This window comes from Eublepharis macularius, chromosome 2 (assembly GCF_028583425.1).
Source record: "Eublepharis macularius isolate TG4126 chromosome 2, MPM_Emac_v1.0, whole genome shotgun sequence".
NCBI lineage: Eukaryota > Metazoa > Chordata > Lepidosauria > Squamata > Eublepharidae > Eublepharis > Eublepharis macularius.
The window spans coordinates 6,193,103-6,214,429 of NC_072791.1; the positions used below are offsets into that span (position 1 = coordinate 6,193,103).

Below are 21,327 nucleotides of genomic sequence, written 5' to 3' on the forward strand. Positions count from 1 at the left end.
GAGGTCCGGGGAGACATCTGAGGTTAAGCAATCCCTGCGATTTCAGGGCGCCTTTCCTGGGGTCCTGAGATGAGAACTCCTCAGCTGTGCCTTACAACCTGAAGTAGCTTCCAGAGCAACTGCTTAGGAAGTATATTTCTTCCAGTGTTGAAGATCACATAAATATTTTCTGCTGGCGAAAAACTTAGTGTTTAATGCCAAGGCTTCGCCTTGGAACTTGTGAGGCAGCAAAAGAAGAGTACCTTTGAGCATGTGCAGAGTGCATCTTCCTCAGTAATAATAATCACACGCACTCTCTCCGTATTGCAAATGCTTTGCTTTGAGTGATCCAGCAATGGGATAAATAATAATTTAATCTGGGGGGCTCATTAACTCCTGCAAGTAATCTCTTCTTTACCAAGCTGTCCTCAAATTAAGGGATGTGTTTACAGCTTGAAATATCACTCAAGTATCTTTCTTGGAATTTAGGAGTGTGGGGGGGGGGGATAATAAATAAGCATAATTCCATCCAGCTTTGCTCTGTTCAAACTGCCAGAAATGACCAGCTTTAGGCAAGTCGAGCTGTTCTTCAGTCAGATTTATTTTGATTTTAAGACAGACTTCTTATTTTAGAGGGAGAAAGGAATAGTTATCTTGGATTAAGGCATGTGGAAACTGGAAACAGTTGTGTCTGGCCTTTGACAAACGTTTTGGCAGCTGTTGCTGTCTCTTGTAAACTAATACCCATCATATTAAGGATATGACAAGAAGATATGACCGGGGGTTGGGGGGGGATTGCAGGAGAGGTATACAAAGTCGGGGGGAGCAGTTGCAAGGAAAGAGTATAGAAACAGCATGAACTGGTTTTCTGCACTGTGATCTTACTTGGAAAAACACCAAGTCCTGTCCTGGCTGCATGCAACAGCTAGATATTTTTGTACCATCTTTTTATATTTTGGACATAGAACTGCTTTCCTGTTGTTCCTTGGATATGTTTGCTTGTTGTACATTCCTTTAAGCTAAGTATTGCCCATACCCCAGTTTTTAAAGCGAAAGCCAGTATTGTGTAGCGGACAGAATGCTAGACTAGAGAGAACCACGTTTAAATTCAGCCATGAAGTTCACTGGGTAGCTTGGACAAGTCACGCTCCCTCTCTCAGCTCAACCTGAGGATGGCTGTTTGCTTAAAACGGGCTAACTGTGTTTTCGCTTCCCTGGCTTTGGAGGAAGACCAGGATCCAATTATAGCAAACTTTTAAAACGGAGCAACAGGATTGAAAAGAAGAAAGTTAGGCTGTGCAGTAAGATTTCTGAAACACAAGGAAGCAGACAGCTGGAGGAAGGCCTTGTTTGGTGCTGACACAGAAAGCAAAACTGGAGAGGATGGCTTGGCAACCAGTACCTACAGGAAGCACATTCTTCGAGTAAACACAGAGCACACCCCACAGCTCCATATGCAGCAGAGCAGAAGGACCAAGGCTGTGACTGTATTTAAATGGGGCACACTCGGGTTTCCAAGTTGGGAAAAATACCCAAATCGGACCCCATTTGCAAATATTCAGGATTTCCGAAACGGCCCCAGCATGCTGGACCTTTTTCAGAAACCCCTAATCAAAGATTCCCAAAGCGGTTTGTATCGCTTCAGGGAGCTTCAGGTCAAGGGTTTTAAATACCCCCTTTCTGTGCCGCTGCGCAGTGGCACAGAAAGGGGCATTTTAACCCTCCCAATCAGCTGTCTGGTGGGGAGTTCTCCGCCAGACAGCTGAAGCCAGTGGGATTTAAACTACCTCCCCCCCAGCCACTTATTTCTCCTGATGGGAGGAGGAGGAGGAGGGAACCCCCTCCCATTGGGTGAAATAAGCAGCTGGGCCAGGGAAGTTTGTTGGTGTGCTCCCAGTCTTTATGGAGCACACCAAAGTGGGTTAAATAAGCGATTCCCAAAGCAGCTTGCCGCTTTGGAAATCCCTTATTTATGAATTTTTGTCTCACTTCGGGTTTCCTGAAGCGGGAAACCCGAATTTTTTTTGCTACACACCCCTAGAGAGAGAAGGGGGAGGGAGAAAAGAATTGACTGATGGTCCCAAGGTCAGCCTCACAGCTAAGTGAAGATTTGAACATGTCTCTCTATGACAGACTGTTTCTTTCAGTGGTACATTTGTGCTCTGAACCCCACTGCCAGACCTCCTAGTAACAGAGAATTTATTTGACAGGCCAAAGAAACTGACACTCAAGGGCTATAAGCAGTATTGGTGCACCTTCAAAGATACGTCAATCTCTTGTTACAAGAGCAAAGAAGAATCCAGTGGGACTCCAGCTCACCAGATGAACTTGAGAGGTAAGGAACACAAACAACCTTGGGTTGTCTCCTGTAGTTTGTCTGCTTGAGATAACATTGGAAAAGGTGGTGGATGCTTTATTATGTGCAGCATACCCAAAAACGCTCCGCTTAATTTTGACACAGTGTGGTATATATCAGGACGGTGGCTCACGTTCCTGCTCAAGTACAACAGCTCATTTGTTTCTGGTCCCACCTCCAGAGCAAGGGCACAGTTTCCTTTACACTGGAGCTGATATGTAGCAGCAGTGGTTCTCTCACACGAGGGGGCAGTGAAGAAGGCAGGGCTGGTTATTTCTTGCTCTCCCGTGAGGATCGGCAGAACTTCTGGGCAGTCTCTTTGCATTTTGAATAAGCCTTTTTGAGGTTTTCAACGGCCAGAAGGAAGCACAGCGTGGAGTACACAGCCACCGTTTGCTGCAATGAGCACAATCTCTAAAGATTAGGTGGCTGTATATTTAAGGGTAAAACCTTAATCTGTATTGATGCAATAAAAAGCAATCTCAGGTCCTTTCGTACTTCTGGAACGGTCATATTCTTCGCATGCAGAATGTAGAGCAGAGTGAAGCAAAAGCAAATGATGCAATATCTGTGTTTCTGCAATAAAGGGGGATACAGATTCATAAACTGAAGCCAGTGGTATTCATTAACAGTTGCAGAATTTCTTCTTTATTGGAGACATTCCCGCCCCCCGCCCAATGCGCGCACACACATGCTTTGTTCCCATTGCAAGGAATGTGTGCTGCATCTGACATTCCTAAAGACTACCCGCTCTTCTTGTATTCAGCAATAAAATGTTCCATCTTGGAGGGTTGTGAAATGACAGGCACCACTGATAGCCCTTTTTTTTTTAAAGCCTTCGAGGCAGAAGCAGAACAGCTGCCAAATGACCTCAGACTATAGCTACGAGGATGTGAGCTGGGGAAGGGCAGCATGGAATACCTTTTTGGGAGCTTTTTAACAAAGCTGTTGCTGACTGAGCTTTAAAAGAATCCTGCAAGAAGAGCTGAAAGAGGCCTAAAATTGACTTCCGTGTTGCAAGAAAATTGATTTCTTATTGCCTGCTTTGTATTAAAAGCCTTTATAGTGTGGTTCTAAGCACGAAGCCTGCAATCTTCTTATTTATTAAAACATTTTTGCCTTTCCTTTCCTTGTGGTTTCAAGTCCAGACTACGTCAGGGTCATTTTTATTTCAGTGACTCCCAACAAACTGCTAGTTAAAACTGTGTCTGGATTCTTAAATTTGGCAGGGAGGCCAAATGCAACTGAATTCCTCAACTGAAAAGGAAGTTTTTTTTAAGAATTGCATGCCCGTCACAACTTATGCGCATCAAGGTCCCTGTGAGGTACACCCATTAAAATCCCACTGAAATATATGGCAGCAGGATTTGTCAGGCCTAAAATTCTCTGGATTGCACCCCTTATGTGGAAGTAAGCCCCAGTGACTGTAAATCAAACTTTACTTCTGTATTTATTTCCAAACTGTACACCGGCATTCAGACAGATGCAGGTATGCAGTGGCCCAAGTACATAACCTTCACACCTATGCACATCTTAGGGGAGCCTAGCTTTTCTGCTCTTCATGCTTTTGAATTAATACATACTTTCAGCTGTGGAGAAATTTGACGCGAGTTCTCCTGTCGTGGCTATTCCATAGGCAGCCTTCTGTACTATTCATCTGCCAAATCTTAACACCTCCCCCATGTCTAACAGCACTCCTAGCTACTGTGATTTCAGTGGATTACAGTCTTGCAATGTGTCAGATTCCCTGCTCAGCAAAAAAAAAAAAAATGTTGGGGGGATGACCAATTTGCCCATCAGTCAGCCTAACTGGAGCCCTTGAGATAAGATATACATTTATTTTTTTTATTTCTTTATACCCCGAGTTTCTCCCCAAAAGAAAACCAAGGGGGTTCGCCACATTGTTCCCTCCTCCTCCATTTTATCCTCCCAACAACAACCCTGTGAGGTGAGTTAGTCTGAGAGAGACTGACTGAGGTCACCCAGTGAGCTTCCATAGTAGAATAACAACAACATTCGATTTATATACCGCCCTTCAGGACAACTTAATGCCCCACTCAGAGCGGTTTACAAAGTGTTATTATTATCCTCAGGGCAGTCACCCTGTGAGGTGGGTGGGGCTGAGAGAGCTCTGAGAGAGCTGTGATTGACCCAAGGTCACCCAGCTGGCTTCAAGCAGAGGAGCGGGGGATCAAACCCAGTTCTCCAGATTAGAGTCCTGCCGCTCTTAAGCACTACACCCAACTGGCTCTCAGTTTGAATGGGGATTTGCGCCCGCTGCTCCCACATCCTAAACCCGCACCAGGCGTGGCTCTCCAAAGGCAGTCAGATCTGCCAGAGAGAGATGCCTGATGATGCTGCCCTGTGCCGTATCCATGGTCAGTGGGGGTTTGATGCTTACCTGTGCTATCCTGCATTCCAAGAAGAAGGGGGCTAATCAAGGAAAAGGGGGTGATTCTGTTGTCTGTCATATAAAGGCTGAATTAAATTCTTTGAATGCTTTTTTTAAAGATCAGCTCAGTACTGTTTACCAGCTGAACATGTGATTAGAGATGCTAATCTAAACCCCAGTCTCTCGACCCAGACACTTTTTTCATAAAGCAACCAGTGTTAGGGCAGGATGATTCCCCTCCGACTCCATAGTCTCCCTTACAACTGGATTTTCCCATATTCTGCTGGTTTTCACTTCTCTCCGTGCCTGCAGGCTGGCCGTGGAGTGCCTCTGGTCACCTGCTGAGTCCAATTCCATTGTATCCAGATTCCGAAGGGGGTGGGGGAGAAGAGATCAGGTTGCCGGTCAGAGGATAGCTCCCAAGCCGGCTCAGTATCCCTCAGCATCTCTTAAGCAACAAGTTGAGCATTGTTTAGTAGTTTTTTCCAGTCGAAGAATTGTGTGCCGAGGTGGGGCGGGGGGTGTACATGGATTATTGTGCCGTGCCGTGGCTTATGAGCTTCCCAAGGAATTTGGCTGGACATGTGTGGAAACAGGATGTTGGGAACGATGGGCCGTTGGTCTGATCCAGCAAAGCAGTTCTCAATATTCTTATGATCATTTATTATCTCTTACGTCCCAACCCATATGAGAATGCACAAGTATCCTTCCCCCTTTTTGCTTAAAGGCCCGGTTAACCCTTTGCTGAAAGCCTGCTTTGTCTTCTCTCCCTTTGTACCCCCGTCCCCAACCAAACCACCCAGTACTAAACAGAGGACGGTTTCTCCCTGCACGTGTTGAACTATCAGCCATACCTGTAGGCAAAGCGTAATCTCGAGCTCTCTTCTTTTATTGTAGGCTGCGAGGTGACTCCTGATGTCAACATTTCTGGTCAGAAGTTTAACATCAAACTTCTCATCCCAGTGGCTGAGGGCATGAATGAAATTTGGCTCCGTTGTGATAACGTAAGTGTGAACGGCGGCATTTCTGCAGTTTTGGGGCGCATTCGGGCTTCCCCACAGCACCCTTACTCATAACCTGACAAGTTGTACTATTGATTTGGAGGGTGGGGTGCGTCAGACAAGGATCTCTCCTGAGCACATTCTCCAGATGCTGTAAGTGGTTATTTTTTTTCTTTGAATTCCTTCTTCCACCTTTGGGGAAACGTTTACTTTCGTGCTATGAAATAATAACAGCGTTATGAATAATAAAAACATTTTTTTATTTTTAAAAAATTTTTATTGGGTGAGTAAAAATTAATATTACAGATTTTCAATTAAAACCCTCACTTCCATATTCTCCCACCCTTTTCCCTCCCCCCTTAATCTAAGACTTCCAACAGTTTTCCAACCCGCTGTCTAAATCTACTTATATCCCCTTTTCTATTCTTAACTATCTTAACACACTAGTAAAATAGATAATATATATTAGATTAAACAAAACCTAACATCAAACTATCAGTTACATTATGTTTCTAACTTAACCTCCTCTCTTCTCTTGTAAAGATCAGTATCTCCTCCTTTCTGAAAAAATTAATAGTTATCTAACAACCATAATTGTCCCTTTACGTCCCACTTCTTTTCCAAATACTGTTTTAGTTTACCCCAGTCATTAAGAAATTCTTCTGGATTCTGTTCTCTCAACTTTCTCATCATTTTATCCATTTCTGCCATGTACAGCAATTTTTGTATCCAATTTTCAATAGATGGTACTTCTTGCGTCTTCCACTTCTGAGCATATAAAATTCTTGCCGCTGTTGTCATATAGAATAATAAAGTTCTTTGTTGCCTGGGAATCTCTTCTAATTTCAGATTTAGCAACAACAGTTCTGGGTTCTTATTTATTGGGATTTGTAAAATTTCAGTCATAGCTTCTGTAGTATCTCCCCAGAACTGCTTTGCTACCTCACAGGTCCACCACATATGATATAATGAACCTTCATGGTTTTTACATTTCCAACACTTGTCTGACATTTTGTTGTTCCCATATGCTATTTTCTTCGGCGTTAGGTACCATCTATATATCATCTTATAAACATTTTCTTTAATATTGGTACAGGTCCAATAATAATAACGCCAATAATAAAAACATTTGTAAGCCACCTTTCTGCCCAAAATATGGTCCCCAAGATGGCAAACATTAAAACTCTGACAATTTAAAACAATGTTTAAAATATTTTAAAACAATGTTTTAAAACAATGTTTAAAATATTTTTTTTAAAAAAAATTCAGAAAACATACACACATATGCAACACAAAGAACAAGCAGGGCAAGTAACAGTTATTTGGGGTATTCCAGACAAAGCAAAAAAGTCGGAAGATAGTAATAGAGGGAGACAGACGAAGCTCCCTGGGGAGGAAGTTTCCAAGTTTTGGTGCCACAGCTGAGAAGGCCCTTTCTCGACTTGCCACCTGTCTAGCCTAGGATGGTGGAGACACCTGAAGCAGGGCCTCCAAAGACGACTAGAGGGAATGAGCAGGCTCATATGAGAGAAGTCCATCCTTAAGGTATGCTGGTCCCAATCCGTATAGCGCTTAAGAGGTCAACGTCAGAACCTAGAATTGGGCCCATAAGCAAATTGGGAGCCAGTGCAGATGGAACAAGACTGGAGTGATATGGTCCGTATGACCCACTCCAGTCAGTATTCTAGCCACAGCATTCTGTACCAGCTGAAACTTCTGGACCGTCTTCAAGGGCAGCCCTGCATAAAGCGTATTGCAGCAGTCTAATATATACGTTACCAGGACATGTACTACAGTGGCAAGATCTTTCCTGTCCAGGAAGGCCTACAATTGGCTCTGCCATATATCTGATTATTGTTCAATTGGAATAATTCAGTATTTATTTCATCTTGGCAAAGTGTTTAGAAGTGTCTGGAAACATACCTTATCCCTTAGGTTTTCTGCGGTAACCAATTCGAAGTTCCCTGTGTGGCATCCACTCTTGCCGGAATCCGCATTCATTCAAGTGCTACGCGATGAAACAAAAGCTAGCATTGTAATGCTCTCATCTTCAGTACGTTCATGTCTTACCCTTTGGTCTCCTGTCCCTTGTTTTCCTTTGGGCTTTTGGGTCCATTCGTGTTGCTGCTACCTTGGCTCCTTCCCAAATGTGTCCAGTTTTTTTGCTTTTCTAACCACTGAATCTACTAAAGAATTGTTGGAAAGAGGATGAAATGAACAAAGGCCCCATCTCACGACTCTCTCTTCTTGCCTTTCGATTGCAGGAAAAGCAGTATGCTCACTGGATGGCAGCTTGTCGTCTAGCCTCCAAGGGCAAGACCATGGCAGACAGTTCCTACAATTTAGAAGTCCAGAACATCTTGTCTTTTCTGAAAATGCAGCACCTGAACCCAGATCCACAGATAATTACCGAACAGGTCAACCTGGACATCAATCCTGAATGTCTGGTTTCCCCAAGATACCTGAAGAAATACAAGAACAAACAGGTACTTCACTGTCAAGAGGGGTTTGCAGTTTGCAGGTGGGCACGTGTTGCTCTCAGAGGTGGTCAGAAGTATAGTCTGGTCTTCTCTTGGGTGACTTGTTGCTTCTTCAGGCCCAAACTGAAGATCACTTAGTAACAACCACTGAGCCCTTCCTCCACTTCCCCACTGTTGGAAATTATATTGTCTGTTCCCTGAGCCAGGGATGATCTATTTTGCTTTGCCACTCTGTGAATTGCAACGTATTCTGATGGTGCCATGTGTAAACTGTTATTCCCTGGTACACTTGAAACCAAAAATTATCAAGGTGGTTGAAACATGATTTTTCCATTGGTGCAGGAATTCTGGTCGTATTAGTGATTGAGCACTGAGCTAATGAACTATTTCAGGGACATTAACATGGCCTACAAAGGTTTGATCTGTGTGTGGCTTTACTGTTCTTTTGTGAGCGGCCATGCCTTTTCACACTAATAGGCATTTTAGATCAAGAGCGTTGCAGGAGCAGCGAACCGGAGCATGTAGCCCTCCCCAGTACCTGCATGCATTGGAGCCATCTGCCTGGCTTTGGCTTTCTCCCATTTTGCCTGTCCTTCCAGCTGCCAGCTTGATCACCCACACAATGCAAGAGGTTGGTTCTTGTCTTGCATACCTATTTATGCTCCAGTTGTGGGGGTCGGGTTGTTTGTGCGGCCTTTGCAGGAAGCAGGGTGTCCGGCATTCTGACCCAGAGCGAAGTATTTCTCCCTTTCCCCACATGCCGTTAATATTTCATGCCTTTTAAGACAACTGTGTTCCTCTTGCTCTCCCATTAATAATCTTTAATTGTGGCTTTGGTCTGTGATCAGGAACTCGAGGCTGTGAAATCTGCAGCCTTAATTGTTCCTTTCAGACTTTTGCTCTGATCAGATTCCGAAGAACAGCTTGGAACTTCTTGTTCAACTGTCAACTGGGTAGGTTCGTTTCCATTTGAATGCGGTTAGTCCATAGACATCAGTTGAAGCAAGAGACGTAAAGTGCAGTTAGATAGCTCATGTAGCCTTTTTCAGAATCAAAAAAGCGGAACGTTTTTGAAACCAGAACTCGTTTGCTCTCTCTCTCTGCTCCTTAGACCTCTGTGGATGGCTACAGGAAGCGTGATTCCTTTGAGGGAGTGAGAAAAATTAAGTTAGCTTGACTTTTAATTTTCCCCCCTGAACAAGTTCTTTGATTTATATGTGGCGCATCTCCTCCATGATATTTACACATTTCTTCAAATGCTCTTTGTCAGTGATACGCAGTGACTTGGGAGCCACAGGTGGCCCTTCGACATGCTGCTTGTGGCTCTTCTAAGTCCTGTTCCCCAGTGTGACGCCTTCCCCGTGTTTCAGAAAACTGGGCAAGGCCTTGCCTGGAGGGGGCTTGTTGCTGGCAGGTGGGTGGATTCCACCTTGAAGCAAGCCTCCATGTAGTGCAGGCGTGGTGCCAGAGATGGAAGTAAATGTTGCTTTTTTGTTTGACTTTTAACTGCCAATACGGCTTCCCAGGAGCCACCAAGTGAGTACCCCTGCTGTACGTTCTCACCACTGGTTTCCCTCTAAAGTGACATTGGCTACAGAGCCACCAACAATTTACTAAGCCCTGTTGACTAAAGTGGGACTTGCTTTTTAGTAGACCTGTTTAGGATCACCCCCATTGTGCTGCAGAAGCCCTGATTAGATCAACATAGGATAGCAAAAGACAGCAGATACAGAGGAGTTAGCCATGTTAGTCTGTAGTAGCAGAATGGCAAAGAGTCCAGTAGCACCTTTAAGACTAACCAACTTTACTGTAGCAGAAGCTTTCGAGAACCACAGCTCTCTTCGTCAGATGCATGGAGGGTATGGAGAAAAGACAGCCAAGATACCGATTGCATAAAGCAGATTTGTATTAGTAGAGCAGTAGCAGTTCTTAAAACGGTTGCTTGGTGGATCTTTGCAAACCTAGCCAAGGGATGTACTTGAATTGCAGCGCTGCCGTTTGATCTCCTCCAAACATTAAAGAAGGGACAGTCAGTCAGAAAAGGGGGAGGGGTCTTTTACTGGCACAGTGTGACAGCTTTCTGGCAGCAGAGCGCCCCTTTTTATATAGCGCTCGTTTATTCTCTGAAAGAGCCATTATGCCCTGTGGAATGGAAGGGACATTGTGCATATAACAGAACTATAATCTTTGAAATGCTGCAGTCACAAGCGCATAAGAAGGTGCAGATTTTATCTATTTAAAACTCATCCTTGCTGATGGCAAAAATAACTGGGAGAACTAAGGGTTACCGTTCTAATAACTGGAGAGTCCATTGATGGAAAACTGTACAAAGACATTGGAGCTTTTCTTTACATAGACCAGCAAGAGTTGGCAGCCTTTCTGCTGATCTTGTGTTCTTGAAGCGCTGTTCTCGATTTCTTAGACTCTGGAAGCCAGTCTGAAGGCAGTCTTAATCCCACAAGGCCCTGCAACGTGGGGTTCACAGGGAATGAAGGAAATGCTGCCCTTGTGGAATTCATAGAATGCAAGGAGTACACTGGGAGCAGAGAGGGCTTCTGCTTCCGAAGCGCCCGGTCATCAGCTAGAGGAATGCACAGTGTCTGCAGTTCAGCAAAGAGAGATCTTATCATGCGTGAGGCTTGTTTTGAGCAAGGAAGCAAGATTTTCTCCCACCACAAAACTTCACATTTTCTATCAGGTCTTTTTTGCACAGGGATTTTTCATTGGTTCTGGCCCCATACTGCATCGATTTCTCTCCAGAGTTCTGCACGCACTGTCTTCCCCTGAGCTTCCCTAAATAGCCATGCCAGGCAAATGAATATTCATATTCGACATTTGTGTGACAACTTGAGTGATTTGCAGATTTCCCCTGGACTACCAGTGGACTTGAAGGGATGTCTTGGCATTCTAAGCACCGCCTGTCTGCAGACATAGCTTTACTCGGTTTCTTATCACTTGATTATTCAGCAGTTTGGTGGCTGCCATCTGAACCTGGGAACGGACCCCATCGGCAACTATTGTTTGAGATGGCAGCAGGTGTTGGTTTAGATCTGTGGGGACTCATTAACCCATGCAAGTCATCCTTGACATTGCAGCCATCAAGCGGCTGGGCAGCATAAGCTGCTGTAGCATAGAGGTTAATTGGTTGGGCTGCGAATCAACACTTTGCTGGTTTGAGTCCCACCACTGCCATGAGCACAGCAGGCAGCCTTGGGTCAGCCACTCAGCCCAGCTCCCCTGCTGTATTGTGGGGATAATAATAACGCTGACCTTTTTCACTGCTCTAATAATAATCTGTCCAGAAGGACGGAGTATAAAAACACTGTTGTCATTGCTATTAAGTGGTCAGCGTGCATGTGTGAACCAGCCCTGAGCCAAAAAACACTTCATTGCTTTTAACAGGTATTAAATACAGGGAGTGAGTTGAGTGAGGAAGCCTTTGTGCTTTCCTATGGCGAAGTGTTTACTGGAGTGCTCAGGTTTTTGGCAAGGAGGGTTGAGTTTCCAAGCAGTATATGAGTATGTGGTGAACCATAAGGATAACCCCTTTATGTGCTACGCTTGCAGCGTCCTGGAAGACTTTTATGAATTGGCCCACTTTTAAGGTAGTTTTAACCTGGATTCCTTTCAGTAATTTTGCAGCCTAAACAAGTTAACTTCTTACAACGTTAAAATGTTTCACTGCTGATAGTGTGGCCTGCAGTTTCAGTGAATGGTTTTAAGGATCTATTGTGCTGGAGCCTCCCCTGTCAGATATGTTTTGGTGGGTTTTTTTAATGGGGGGGAGGGGGAGGCAGCATCTTATTCAGCATCCAGGGCCACCCCTCCTCCCAACATGCAGCTAGTTTGCATGCTGTAGTTGTTTGTGACTTAGGCAATTTGCATGTTTTCAGCAGTGCAGTGGGATGAAAAGCCACGGGCAGAGGTTGTATTGCATTTGAACATCAACCTTGCGCATGTTGTCTTTGAAAAAATATTCATGGTATGTATTTGAAATCCACAAGCTTGAGAAACATCATTTTAATTTAAGCTTCGTTCTGTTGGTTTCCTTATGTCTGATGCTTTTCGCTTTTTTTTTTGGCGATTCCATTTTCTATCAGTTCAGTCCACACAAGGGCTAGAGGCTGGCTTGCTTCCAAAGAGATTCTGTTAAATCGTGAAACAGAGCCCAGCGTTGCCCCCTTGCATTCTGGAATTAGCGGCCTTGCTGTTCTCCTTGGCTCCCTTTCTCATGCTCAAATCCATCTCTTGCTACTTTTTCTCCCCAGGAGAGTAGTATGAAAGTTTTGAGTTCTGTTTTGTTTTTTAAATTGGCTCAAACCTTTTATTGTTGCTAATAATTTGCACATTTCCTCCCTTTGCTTTGTTGCCATATTTCTGATTTGCTTTTTTTTTCTTTTCTTTCCTTCCTTTTTATGCTTCCTTTTCTTTTCTTCGCATTTGCAGCCAGGCTATATAAGAGACTTGGTAAGTGTCAGCAACCATAAATAAGCACTTAAGATTTCACTGTTTGTAAATGTATGCTTAGACGCAGGGAAGGGACTCTCGGAACTGCCAATTAAGAAATGAATCCCGATGCATCTGTGTCACTTTATGCTGTGTTCCTTCTCATTAAAAGAGCCTTGTCGATAAGAAGTAGTGGGGTAGCTGCTGCCCGCTGTGGGGCACTGTTTCTGTGGCGCAGCTGTTAATGTGCCTCCTCCTTTGCTATCTGGTATTAACAGCGGATGGCAGAAATGGAGCCCTGGGTGAGCGGCAGCCATAGCATTCTGCCATGGAAACAGCCCAATTCGAAATGTGAATGCAGATCTCCTGCAGACCTCAAGGGCTGAATCCTGCAACAGGTCAGCAGTAGTTGTGGATCTTCCCTTTTTTACCTTGCTGCAAACAGCCATTTCTGAGCCCAGAAAAGTTGATTACTGGGGCCGCAGGACTTGCATGGAAGAATGGGCATTTGGTCAGCGGGCTGCTCTGAGGAGGAGGAAGGAAGCGCAATTGCCCTTTTTGCTTCTTCCATCGGCAGAGCTTTGCTCACAGAAAATGCAGGAGGAAGTGATTGCGCAGTCTTCTCTTTTCTTCCTGCAGCCTGCTGACCCACATTGCTGTTCTTCCATAGGGGCTCCATGACCCTGGGAATCAACATTCTTGTAGTCTGGTACAGGATCTGAGAGCCCAGATGAGTGAGTGGAGCCCTGGATCCAACCCGTAGCTTTCAGTCCAAAAGACCAGGAAAGAGAGGGACAGGCAGGCAGCCATGAGTATCTATCGCGTATTGCTTATGTAACTTCTCTGGTGGCCCCCTTCCACCTTAGTCATACCATGTAAAAAAACAGATTTATTTGGGTGAAGGTAGCTGAGACGGAATCGACATTAAAATGTCAGGATTGCCAAATGCTCCATCCAGCGAGAGGCAGGTAAAGACCTGAAAGAGCAGCAGGAAGGGGGGATGATTGACAGCTCCCGTTCCCCTGCTGTGGCTAGCCAGAGAGAGAGGATGGCAGTTGGTGTTAGAATGATGAGCTGACAGTTGGTGCTAACAGAATGAGCTGGAGCTGTTGGAGTTAACTGAAGAGTGAAAGGGAGTTGGAGCCTGGCTTCAGACCAGAGAGGATCATCCAGAGAGTCCTCTGTGTGAAGAAGGAAGGGAACAGTGTAACCTTACAGTAGCCAAAAAACAGATTGAACTCTTTTAAGGGGAAGAAGGCAGGGAATGACAGCTAACACAGCATGGCCACAAGGTAGCTACGTGTGCGCACTTTGGTTCTTCACGGGCTATTGACTGCTAAGGGCAGGGGGCCAAGAAAGGCGCAAGGTCCATGATGTAAAGGTTGCCCGTTCCAGCTCTGAGCAGCTAGGTAGTGCTGCAGTGTCAGGCAAGAGCAGGCAGACTGCTGGAGGAAGAGATACTTCACCAACCCGCTGCTTACCTGGAGGCCCTTGCTGCTCACCACAGGTGAGTGGAAAATTGCACAGCTGCAGTGATACAGTTTCGACAATAGATATTCCGGATCTGAGGGTGATTTCTTCCCTCCGACTACTGTGAGGGTAGCCAGTTTCCGCAGCTGTGTGCTTTGTCTTCTCATATGTGTTTGCATGATACTTGGAAATTGCAAACCCAAGGACAAAGAGAGGGGTGGGAAAGGAAGAAGAGCCGGTGGGAGAGGCCAAGTGCTATGAACCCTGGTCACTAGAAGCATTATCCAAGGCTCCCTTTGAATCCAGAGGCTTCCTGCACAGTTCCAGTCTTTCTTTTTTCCAGAAATGAGAGCTAGAAGAAAACTGTTCTCTAAAAGATAGATGGGAGGTTGTTGAGGAGGCTGAATTCCAGATAGATTTTCACATTATTAGCAGAATAGATTCTCTCCCCGCCCCCTCTTATTCCAAGGTTTCTTTTTGCCAGCTAATTTTCATACAGCAACTAATTTTTCTTGCAATTTTTAAATCTCTGTACTTTCTACAAATAGTCGACTGCTGGCAGCTGCTCAGGGCACATATCAACGCACATGAAGCAGTTCCCAGCAGCTTTCCCTCTCTCTTTTTTTGGGGTGGGGGAGGAAGTGGAGAGGAAACTGCACGATCCAAGATGCTTCTTCATCTCACAGTATTGTCTCTGGGCCATGCACACGTGCGTGCACACACACACACAAAATAGATTTATACATAGTGTGTGTGTGTGTTTTCAGTGCTTGTCTGCAGTTTAACCAACCAAACCAGCATCTCACACTTTGAAGAGGAGGTGATACATATGGAGCAGTCAGAAATCAACATTGAGACAAACGAGAAACACGAAGGGGCTCTGGTGCAAGCATGAACACAGACAAAAACACAAAGTAGGGGGAATCTTGGGATCATTTTAAATAAATGTTTTCCCCTGCTGCCATAATTACGCCCTCCATCTTGATTTTTTCCCGGCAAGTGTACACACAGCACATTCCTAATGATGATCAGTGGGCTCATGTCTGTGTGTGTCTCCCCCTGCAGATCACTGCCAGGATTTTAGAGGCCCATCAGAACGTCGCTCAGATGAGTCTCATTGAAGCCAAAATGAGGTTTATACAAGCTTGGCAGTCCCTTCCCGAGTTCGGCATCACACACTTCATTGCAAGGTCAGTGGATTCGACATATATGGGCAGGAGGAACTGCAGCCCTGCTGCCCTTCAGTGAGTGGCCCTGGGCTCTGGGCAATTCCCACTTTGGGCCAATTGGCTCAGTTGGGCATGTCAGCAGAACCACATGAATCTGTGGCCAGCCGCTGTGCCTGCACAGCCTTTCGCTCCTGTCGCCTCGTGGACTCGGGCACAGGGAAGGAGCCTTTTGCAGAATCTTACCCTGCACTGAAACCAAACAGTTGTTTGTATTTGTGTTCAGGTTTTTTTTTTTCTGTGCAGCCTTTCCACAAAATACTAGAAATGTAATGCTCAGGGCACTTGACACACTAAGGACAATTTCCCTGGGTGTACCTGATGCCTCAGACAGATGCTGAAACAGCATCTGGCGTGCTGGAGGAGGCAGGAGGAAGACGAGCTGGCTGGCAACCAGCTACATTTTCAGGGGGAGGCTAGTAGGGAGGAGTTGACCGGCTGAAACTCCAGGCCCAGGGAATACACGCTTGGGAATCTCTGGTTCTGATTCAGAGATGCAGGTGACTTATTTCCTCTTGGAGGATGCTGCCTGTTCTGGCTCTGAATGAGTCACTGCTGAAGACAACCCCAGTCAGGAGACATCCCCAAAAGAGTAACTCCGTGCAGGAGGAGAGGGGTGGGCTCCTTGAAAGACAGATAACTCACACACACTCTAAATGGGGCAGGGGAGGAGAGAAAGTGTACCTTGCCTTTTAATCCAAGAGGGAAGTGTGGCCCAGCTCTCAGAAGTCTTGTCAACACTGACACCCAAGTGTTCCTTTATAAAATGTTAATGCTGCAGGTTCCAAGGGGGTAAGAAGGAGGAACTTATTGGCATCGCCTACAACCGGCTGATCCGGATGGATGCCAGCACCAGCGACGCCATCAAGACGTGGCGATTCAGCAACATGAAACAGTGGAATGTAAATTGGGAGATCAAAATGGTAAGTACCGTTCTCTGAAATGGCGCGCCAGTGTTACAGCTCACGGCGGGCATTCGTAGTAGTTGTCTGATTCGTGCATCACGGAGAACCGTAGAAAGCGGAAATCCAGAAACAGGAGAGGGTAGAGCACACGTTCCCATTTTTCCCCGTTTCGGAAAATCAGCTGATGAGCCACTGTGTGAGTACAGTGGCCTTGGGATGAAAAGGCTGGAGATCATATCCTTGCTTGCCATGAAGTTACCAGGCAACTGTAGACCAGCCCGTCCTGCCTCACCAGATTTACCGGGAGGATAGACTGGGATGCCTCTTGTGTTCCCTGCCCTCAGCCCCCCGGTAGGATAAAAGTTAATCAATGGGAGTGGTGTGGCTGGAGAACATGGGAGCTCCCCTAACACACTTGCTTTGTGCCTTTAGGTGACGGTGGAATTTGCAGACGATGTCCGTGTTTCCTTCATCTGCACGGAGGTGGATTGCAAGGTGGTGCACGAGTTCATCGGAGGCTACATTTTCTTGTCAACGCGCGCAAAAGACCAGAACGAAAGCTTAGATGAAGAAATGTTCTATAAACTGACCAGCGGCTGGGTGTGAGTTCAAAGAGAACCCCCCCGTTATCGTGACACAAACTCAATGGCCATATTAATATTTAACTTCAAAAGCTGTTATTTGAAATATGCTGCTTAATCAAGTTAAGATTGAAGTGTATCTTTTCTTTTTAATGTCATGGGAAACTTTGCCTTAGCAGACCAGTTTTGATATATGTGCACTAAACAGCACTTCCGTTAATCTGCTAGAACAAAACAGTAACATGGAGTGCGTAACGCAAACACTCAGTGCCTCCCATTTCCCCCACCCCGCCTTGGCAAGAAAGTGAGGCTGATCAGGTTAATTTCTGACAGATGTAAGCTAACCAAATCAGTAAAAACCTCTAAGCCATTTAACTACAAAGATACCCAGGGGCCTAATCTATATGAAGTCTATTTATCATGTTTAATGCATGTTTTGTGGGTTGTTTTAAAAATATATATAGGGGAAATATATATATATTGTAAAATTGACATCCATGTGTTAAACGTCCTTCCTACTTCAGAGCAGAATTTCTTGCACGTGGCCCAGGAACCGTGGTTGCAGCAGCCCTTCCCTGTTCGTCCCAGCAGGGTTTGTGGCTGGGCTCCTGGGTTCAGCAGCAGCTCTTTGTGGACTGCATTCTGTTACCCCTGACTTCTCACACTACATATAATTGGGCCCATTGCAGAGGCCTAAAACTTCTACAAAAGCAATCCTGCGTGGCCTTGAAAAGGAAAAAAAAAACCCTTTGTTAGATTTTAAGTGTATTTGTTGTAACTTCTCGTTTCCTTTCAATAATCATTTATATCTTGTGCGTCTCTCTTTCGCCTCTCCCCTTATTTTATTTTTACACCGTATTGTATTACAACCAAGTTTAGTATTCACCAGCATAGCTACTCTCTACCTAAGATATGCAAAAAAAAAATATTTCATTACAACATGAAGTAAAGGTCTATGAAGTATAAGGATTTTTTGTGTGTAACTAATGTAAAAAGAAAAACACAAATTTTATAAAATTGTACAGGTTTTTCTTTTTTTAAAAAAAGGTAGTCTCACAAGCCAAAGTAGGTGAACCGCAGTGTCCTCAAGCATATTGGCCTTAATATGTTTTTAATCTAAGTTAAAATCTTGTTGTTTTATAGCTGTGCCACAAAGCCCTTAGCAACGAGATTCGGTTGCCTGGCATTCACGGGGTTCCCAGTTCCAGATTAACACTAACCGCCAGGGTTCCCTGACTCGCCCAGTGCCGAGAGATAACCAGTATTGTGTTGGGTAGTCCATCACTCAAAGACCATGTACAAATGCTTTGTATTTTAAATAAAGGTCAAATCTTTTATTTAATGACTAGCCCTAATGTCTATTTGTGTGTCTTTTGTTCTCTTATAATGCAAACGGTATAATTAGGCAGTTGTATCCCCTACTTTTCACAAAGGTCCAGCTTTTTGTGGTAGGAGACATGAAGTGATGCGTTTGGACCTGGCAGACCCAAGTCCTTGGCTCAGCCAAGGCTGCTGTCTTCCACCCCCTGCTGACTGCATTGGGGGGGGGGGGGTTGGCCACGATGAAACTCAGGCTAGAAAAGAAATCAAAACAGCAGTCGAAGCTTACCTGAATGGTGCCCATAGTAGTGTGTGATTCCTGACCCCATCAACCCCATCGTGTACATCTCCTAAAATGCCTCTCTCGTCACACATGCTCCTTCTAGAGGAAAAAACGTGTGAATGGTGTGGTATAAGGCTGACCACTTCTCCCAGCACTTGCTTCTGGATTCCTTCGCATTCTGTGTGGTCTCCAGATTCCACGGGAATCCCTTCACAGAGATCATTCCTCCCCGCCCAAAATGTGGCTTCTGTGTCGTCCCACCTCATCTCGCGCATCTTTGAAACTCTACAGGGCTCTCTCTTTCTCCAGGCCTGTTCAGGTTCTTCTGCAAAACTAGGAGAGAGCCAACACATTCTAAAGGAAATAATTAGGAAAATAGTAAATTGCTCATTTTTTTTAGATTTTGGTTGTTTTTGTTTTGCATTTCTGAGAAAATCCAGACAGACTGAACAGCTGCACAAGAGGAGATCTGGGGTGCTATTTCTTTTTATAGCCCTTAATCCTTCAACTGTAATAACATTTCCCAGCTTTGCTTGGCCGTAAGTGTTCCACAGTCAATGCAAATTGCATTTGGGAGAGAAATCATCCCATTTTGCAAGCCAGACAGCAAATGTTTAGGGCTAAACACTGTCTCTTTAGCCTTTCATTTGGTAGCCTAATATAATATGAAGGCAATGTTACAAGGCAATGTGCATAGATTCCTTCTGATGGAAGGGATAATCATGCAGAACTTACTATATCAGATGATATTTACTTTGCCAAATAGACAATCCTTCCTAAACCCTCTTGGTTAAATGAATATCCTGAGTAACAATGCAGTTGTAATTGGCAAATTTATCAGTATGGCACAACAAACTCACTTTGAACAGTCACCCTTGCCCCCAGTTCCACGTTTGCTTTCTTAACAAGGTGTGGGTTGAAGAATCAAAATCTAATGTAATGCAGACAGCAAGTATCTTGGTGGGGGGAAGGTTACAGGTGGATTTATATTCTTCTATGTTTTTTTAAATTGTGTTTTGTAAGCTGCCTTGAGCCACTAGGAAAGGTGGGATAAAAATATGTAATTAATAAATACATCATTTTAGTCTCAGTTTTGTCATTTGAGCTTCTACATTCTCCCTAGAAGCCAAAATGAGTAAACTGAGGCATCACACACTGGTGACAAGATTCACTGGAAAAGACAATAATGCTAGGAAAAGTGGCAGGCACTTGGAAAAGAAGGCCCGTCATGAGATGGCTTTACTCAAAGGAAGTATAAATACACAGATATCACCGTGTCAGGCTGAATTTCAAAATATTTATAATAATCTCTGTCTTATAATTATGTTTACCAATTATGTTTACATTTACATCAGTACACAATTTCTCAACAGAATAGTACAAATTTCCACAGACGAGTATAAATGTAGTTGGAGCCTCTAATTGGTGTCTGGTTTTCTTCCAAATTCTTGACGAGAACTTTCAACCCCCCCCCCCCCCAGCCACCAGTATGTGCACGTTTTCATGTGCTTCCTCAAGGTCACTCATCATACAAAAATACCTTATGGAACCAAAGCCTTTGAATATTGTTTCCTGCCAGCAGGGTTCATTTCAAGGGGGAACGCGCAGGAACGCAGTTACAGCAGTTCCCCAAAGAGGTCACATGTCAGGTGGCCCCACCCACCTGACTCTCGGCCATTTTGGGCCTGTTTCAGCCTGGATTGGGGCCAAAATGGCCTGGATCGGGCCTCTGATGGGTGGTGGATCACTCTCCCATTCAGCAGCGGCCCGATCCTGACCATTTTGGGCCCTTTTTTCGGCCATTTTCAGCTCCTTTTTGCCATTTTGGGCCCAATTTCAGCCCTGAATGGCCAGAATTGGGACCAAAACATCCAGGATAGGTGATGTCAGGGGGTGTGGCATATGCAAATCGGTTATGCTAATAACACACTTCTGGTGATGACAAGGGGTGTGGCATATGCTAATGAGTTCCTCTAGCTCTTTTTCTACAAAATGACCCCTGCTTGCCAGCAATTTGTTCTCTACAGCAATAATTCCTCCAAAAATAAAGGCAGCTCTCTGTTTGCTTGGGAGTTGCCTCCACTTTGCAAGACCTGAGCAAAGCTGTCAATGATAGGACATTCATTCATTGGGACACCATAACTCGAAAGTGACTTGATGATATATAACACACATTTAATCTGGGTGCCCATTTGGGATAAGCCATTCTTACTCAGCCCTGGCTAGCACCAAAATTGTGGGTTTGGGAACAGCTTGAGGGAACTTGGATGCTACTAGGAGTCCTCATGATGGAGAGGCCAGATTCTTTGGTGCTGCCTTGGTTGGCTCTTCTCTACCATCACCTCTTGTTTGTACAGAAGAGAGAAACGAGCAAGTGTGCAAGCAGTTCCCTAGCGTGGCACCAGTGTTTTCATTGTCATGGTACCTGCGCAATTTCACATGCGTGGTACTCCTTTTTGACTGCTCAATGAACAACAGTTACAGGTAAGCACAACCATGTTTTCCTCTGCTGCTTTTGGATGAGCAAGAACAGGATACGAAGCAAGTCTGCAGTGGCTAGCAACCACCCGACTCAAGAGTAGATGGAGGAATCCAAGTGGATGGGTGCCAACGGAATGGGAGAGCATAGTTGGTGTAAGATCCAGAGGAGTTAGCCGTGTTAGTCTGTAGTAGCAAAATCAAAAGAGTCCAGTAGCACCTTTAAGACTAACCAATTTTATTGTAGCATAAGCTTTCGAGAATCAAGTTCTCTTCGTCAGATGCATGGTACATAACCTGTATGATGCATGGTACATAAACTGACAAGTTTATGTACCATGCATCTGACGAAGAGAACTTGATTCTCGAAAGCTTATGCTACAATAAAATTGGTTAGTCTTAAAGGTGCT

At 44.8% G+C, this 21,327-nt stretch overlaps 1 protein-coding gene across 6 annotated transcripts in view; it reads left to right on the forward strand.

The window, feature by feature from the left end:
• The window catches only part of FERMT2 (FERM domain containing kindlin 2), a 145,239-nt gene extending 127,061 nt beyond the window's left edge, over positions 1–18,178 (forward strand). For 3 of the 6 annotated variants that reach the window (XM_054970706.1, XM_054970705.1, XM_054970708.1), the window contains 8 exons: positions 2,190–2,314; positions 5,625–5,731; positions 7,993–8,214; positions 12,655–12,675; positions 15,190–15,314; positions 16,132–16,273; positions 16,688–16,857; positions 17,980–18,178. In XM_054970706.1, the coding sequence (XP_054826681.1) occupies positions 2,190–2,314; positions 5,625–5,731; positions 7,993–8,214; positions 12,655–12,675; positions 15,190–15,314; positions 16,132–16,273; positions 16,688–16,857; positions 17,980–18,049 (982 nt within the window). In that variant the 3' untranslated portion in view covers positions 18,050–18,178. Of the gene's footprint in view, positions 1–2,189; positions 2,315–5,624; positions 5,732–7,992; positions 8,215–12,654; positions 12,676–15,189; positions 15,315–16,131; positions 16,274–16,687 lie in introns of all 6 variants that reach the window. The other 3 variants (XM_054970707.1, XM_054970709.1, XM_054970710.1) reach the window with 2 other exon arrangements.
• The last annotated feature ends 3,149 nt before the right edge of the window (positions 18,179–21,327 follow it).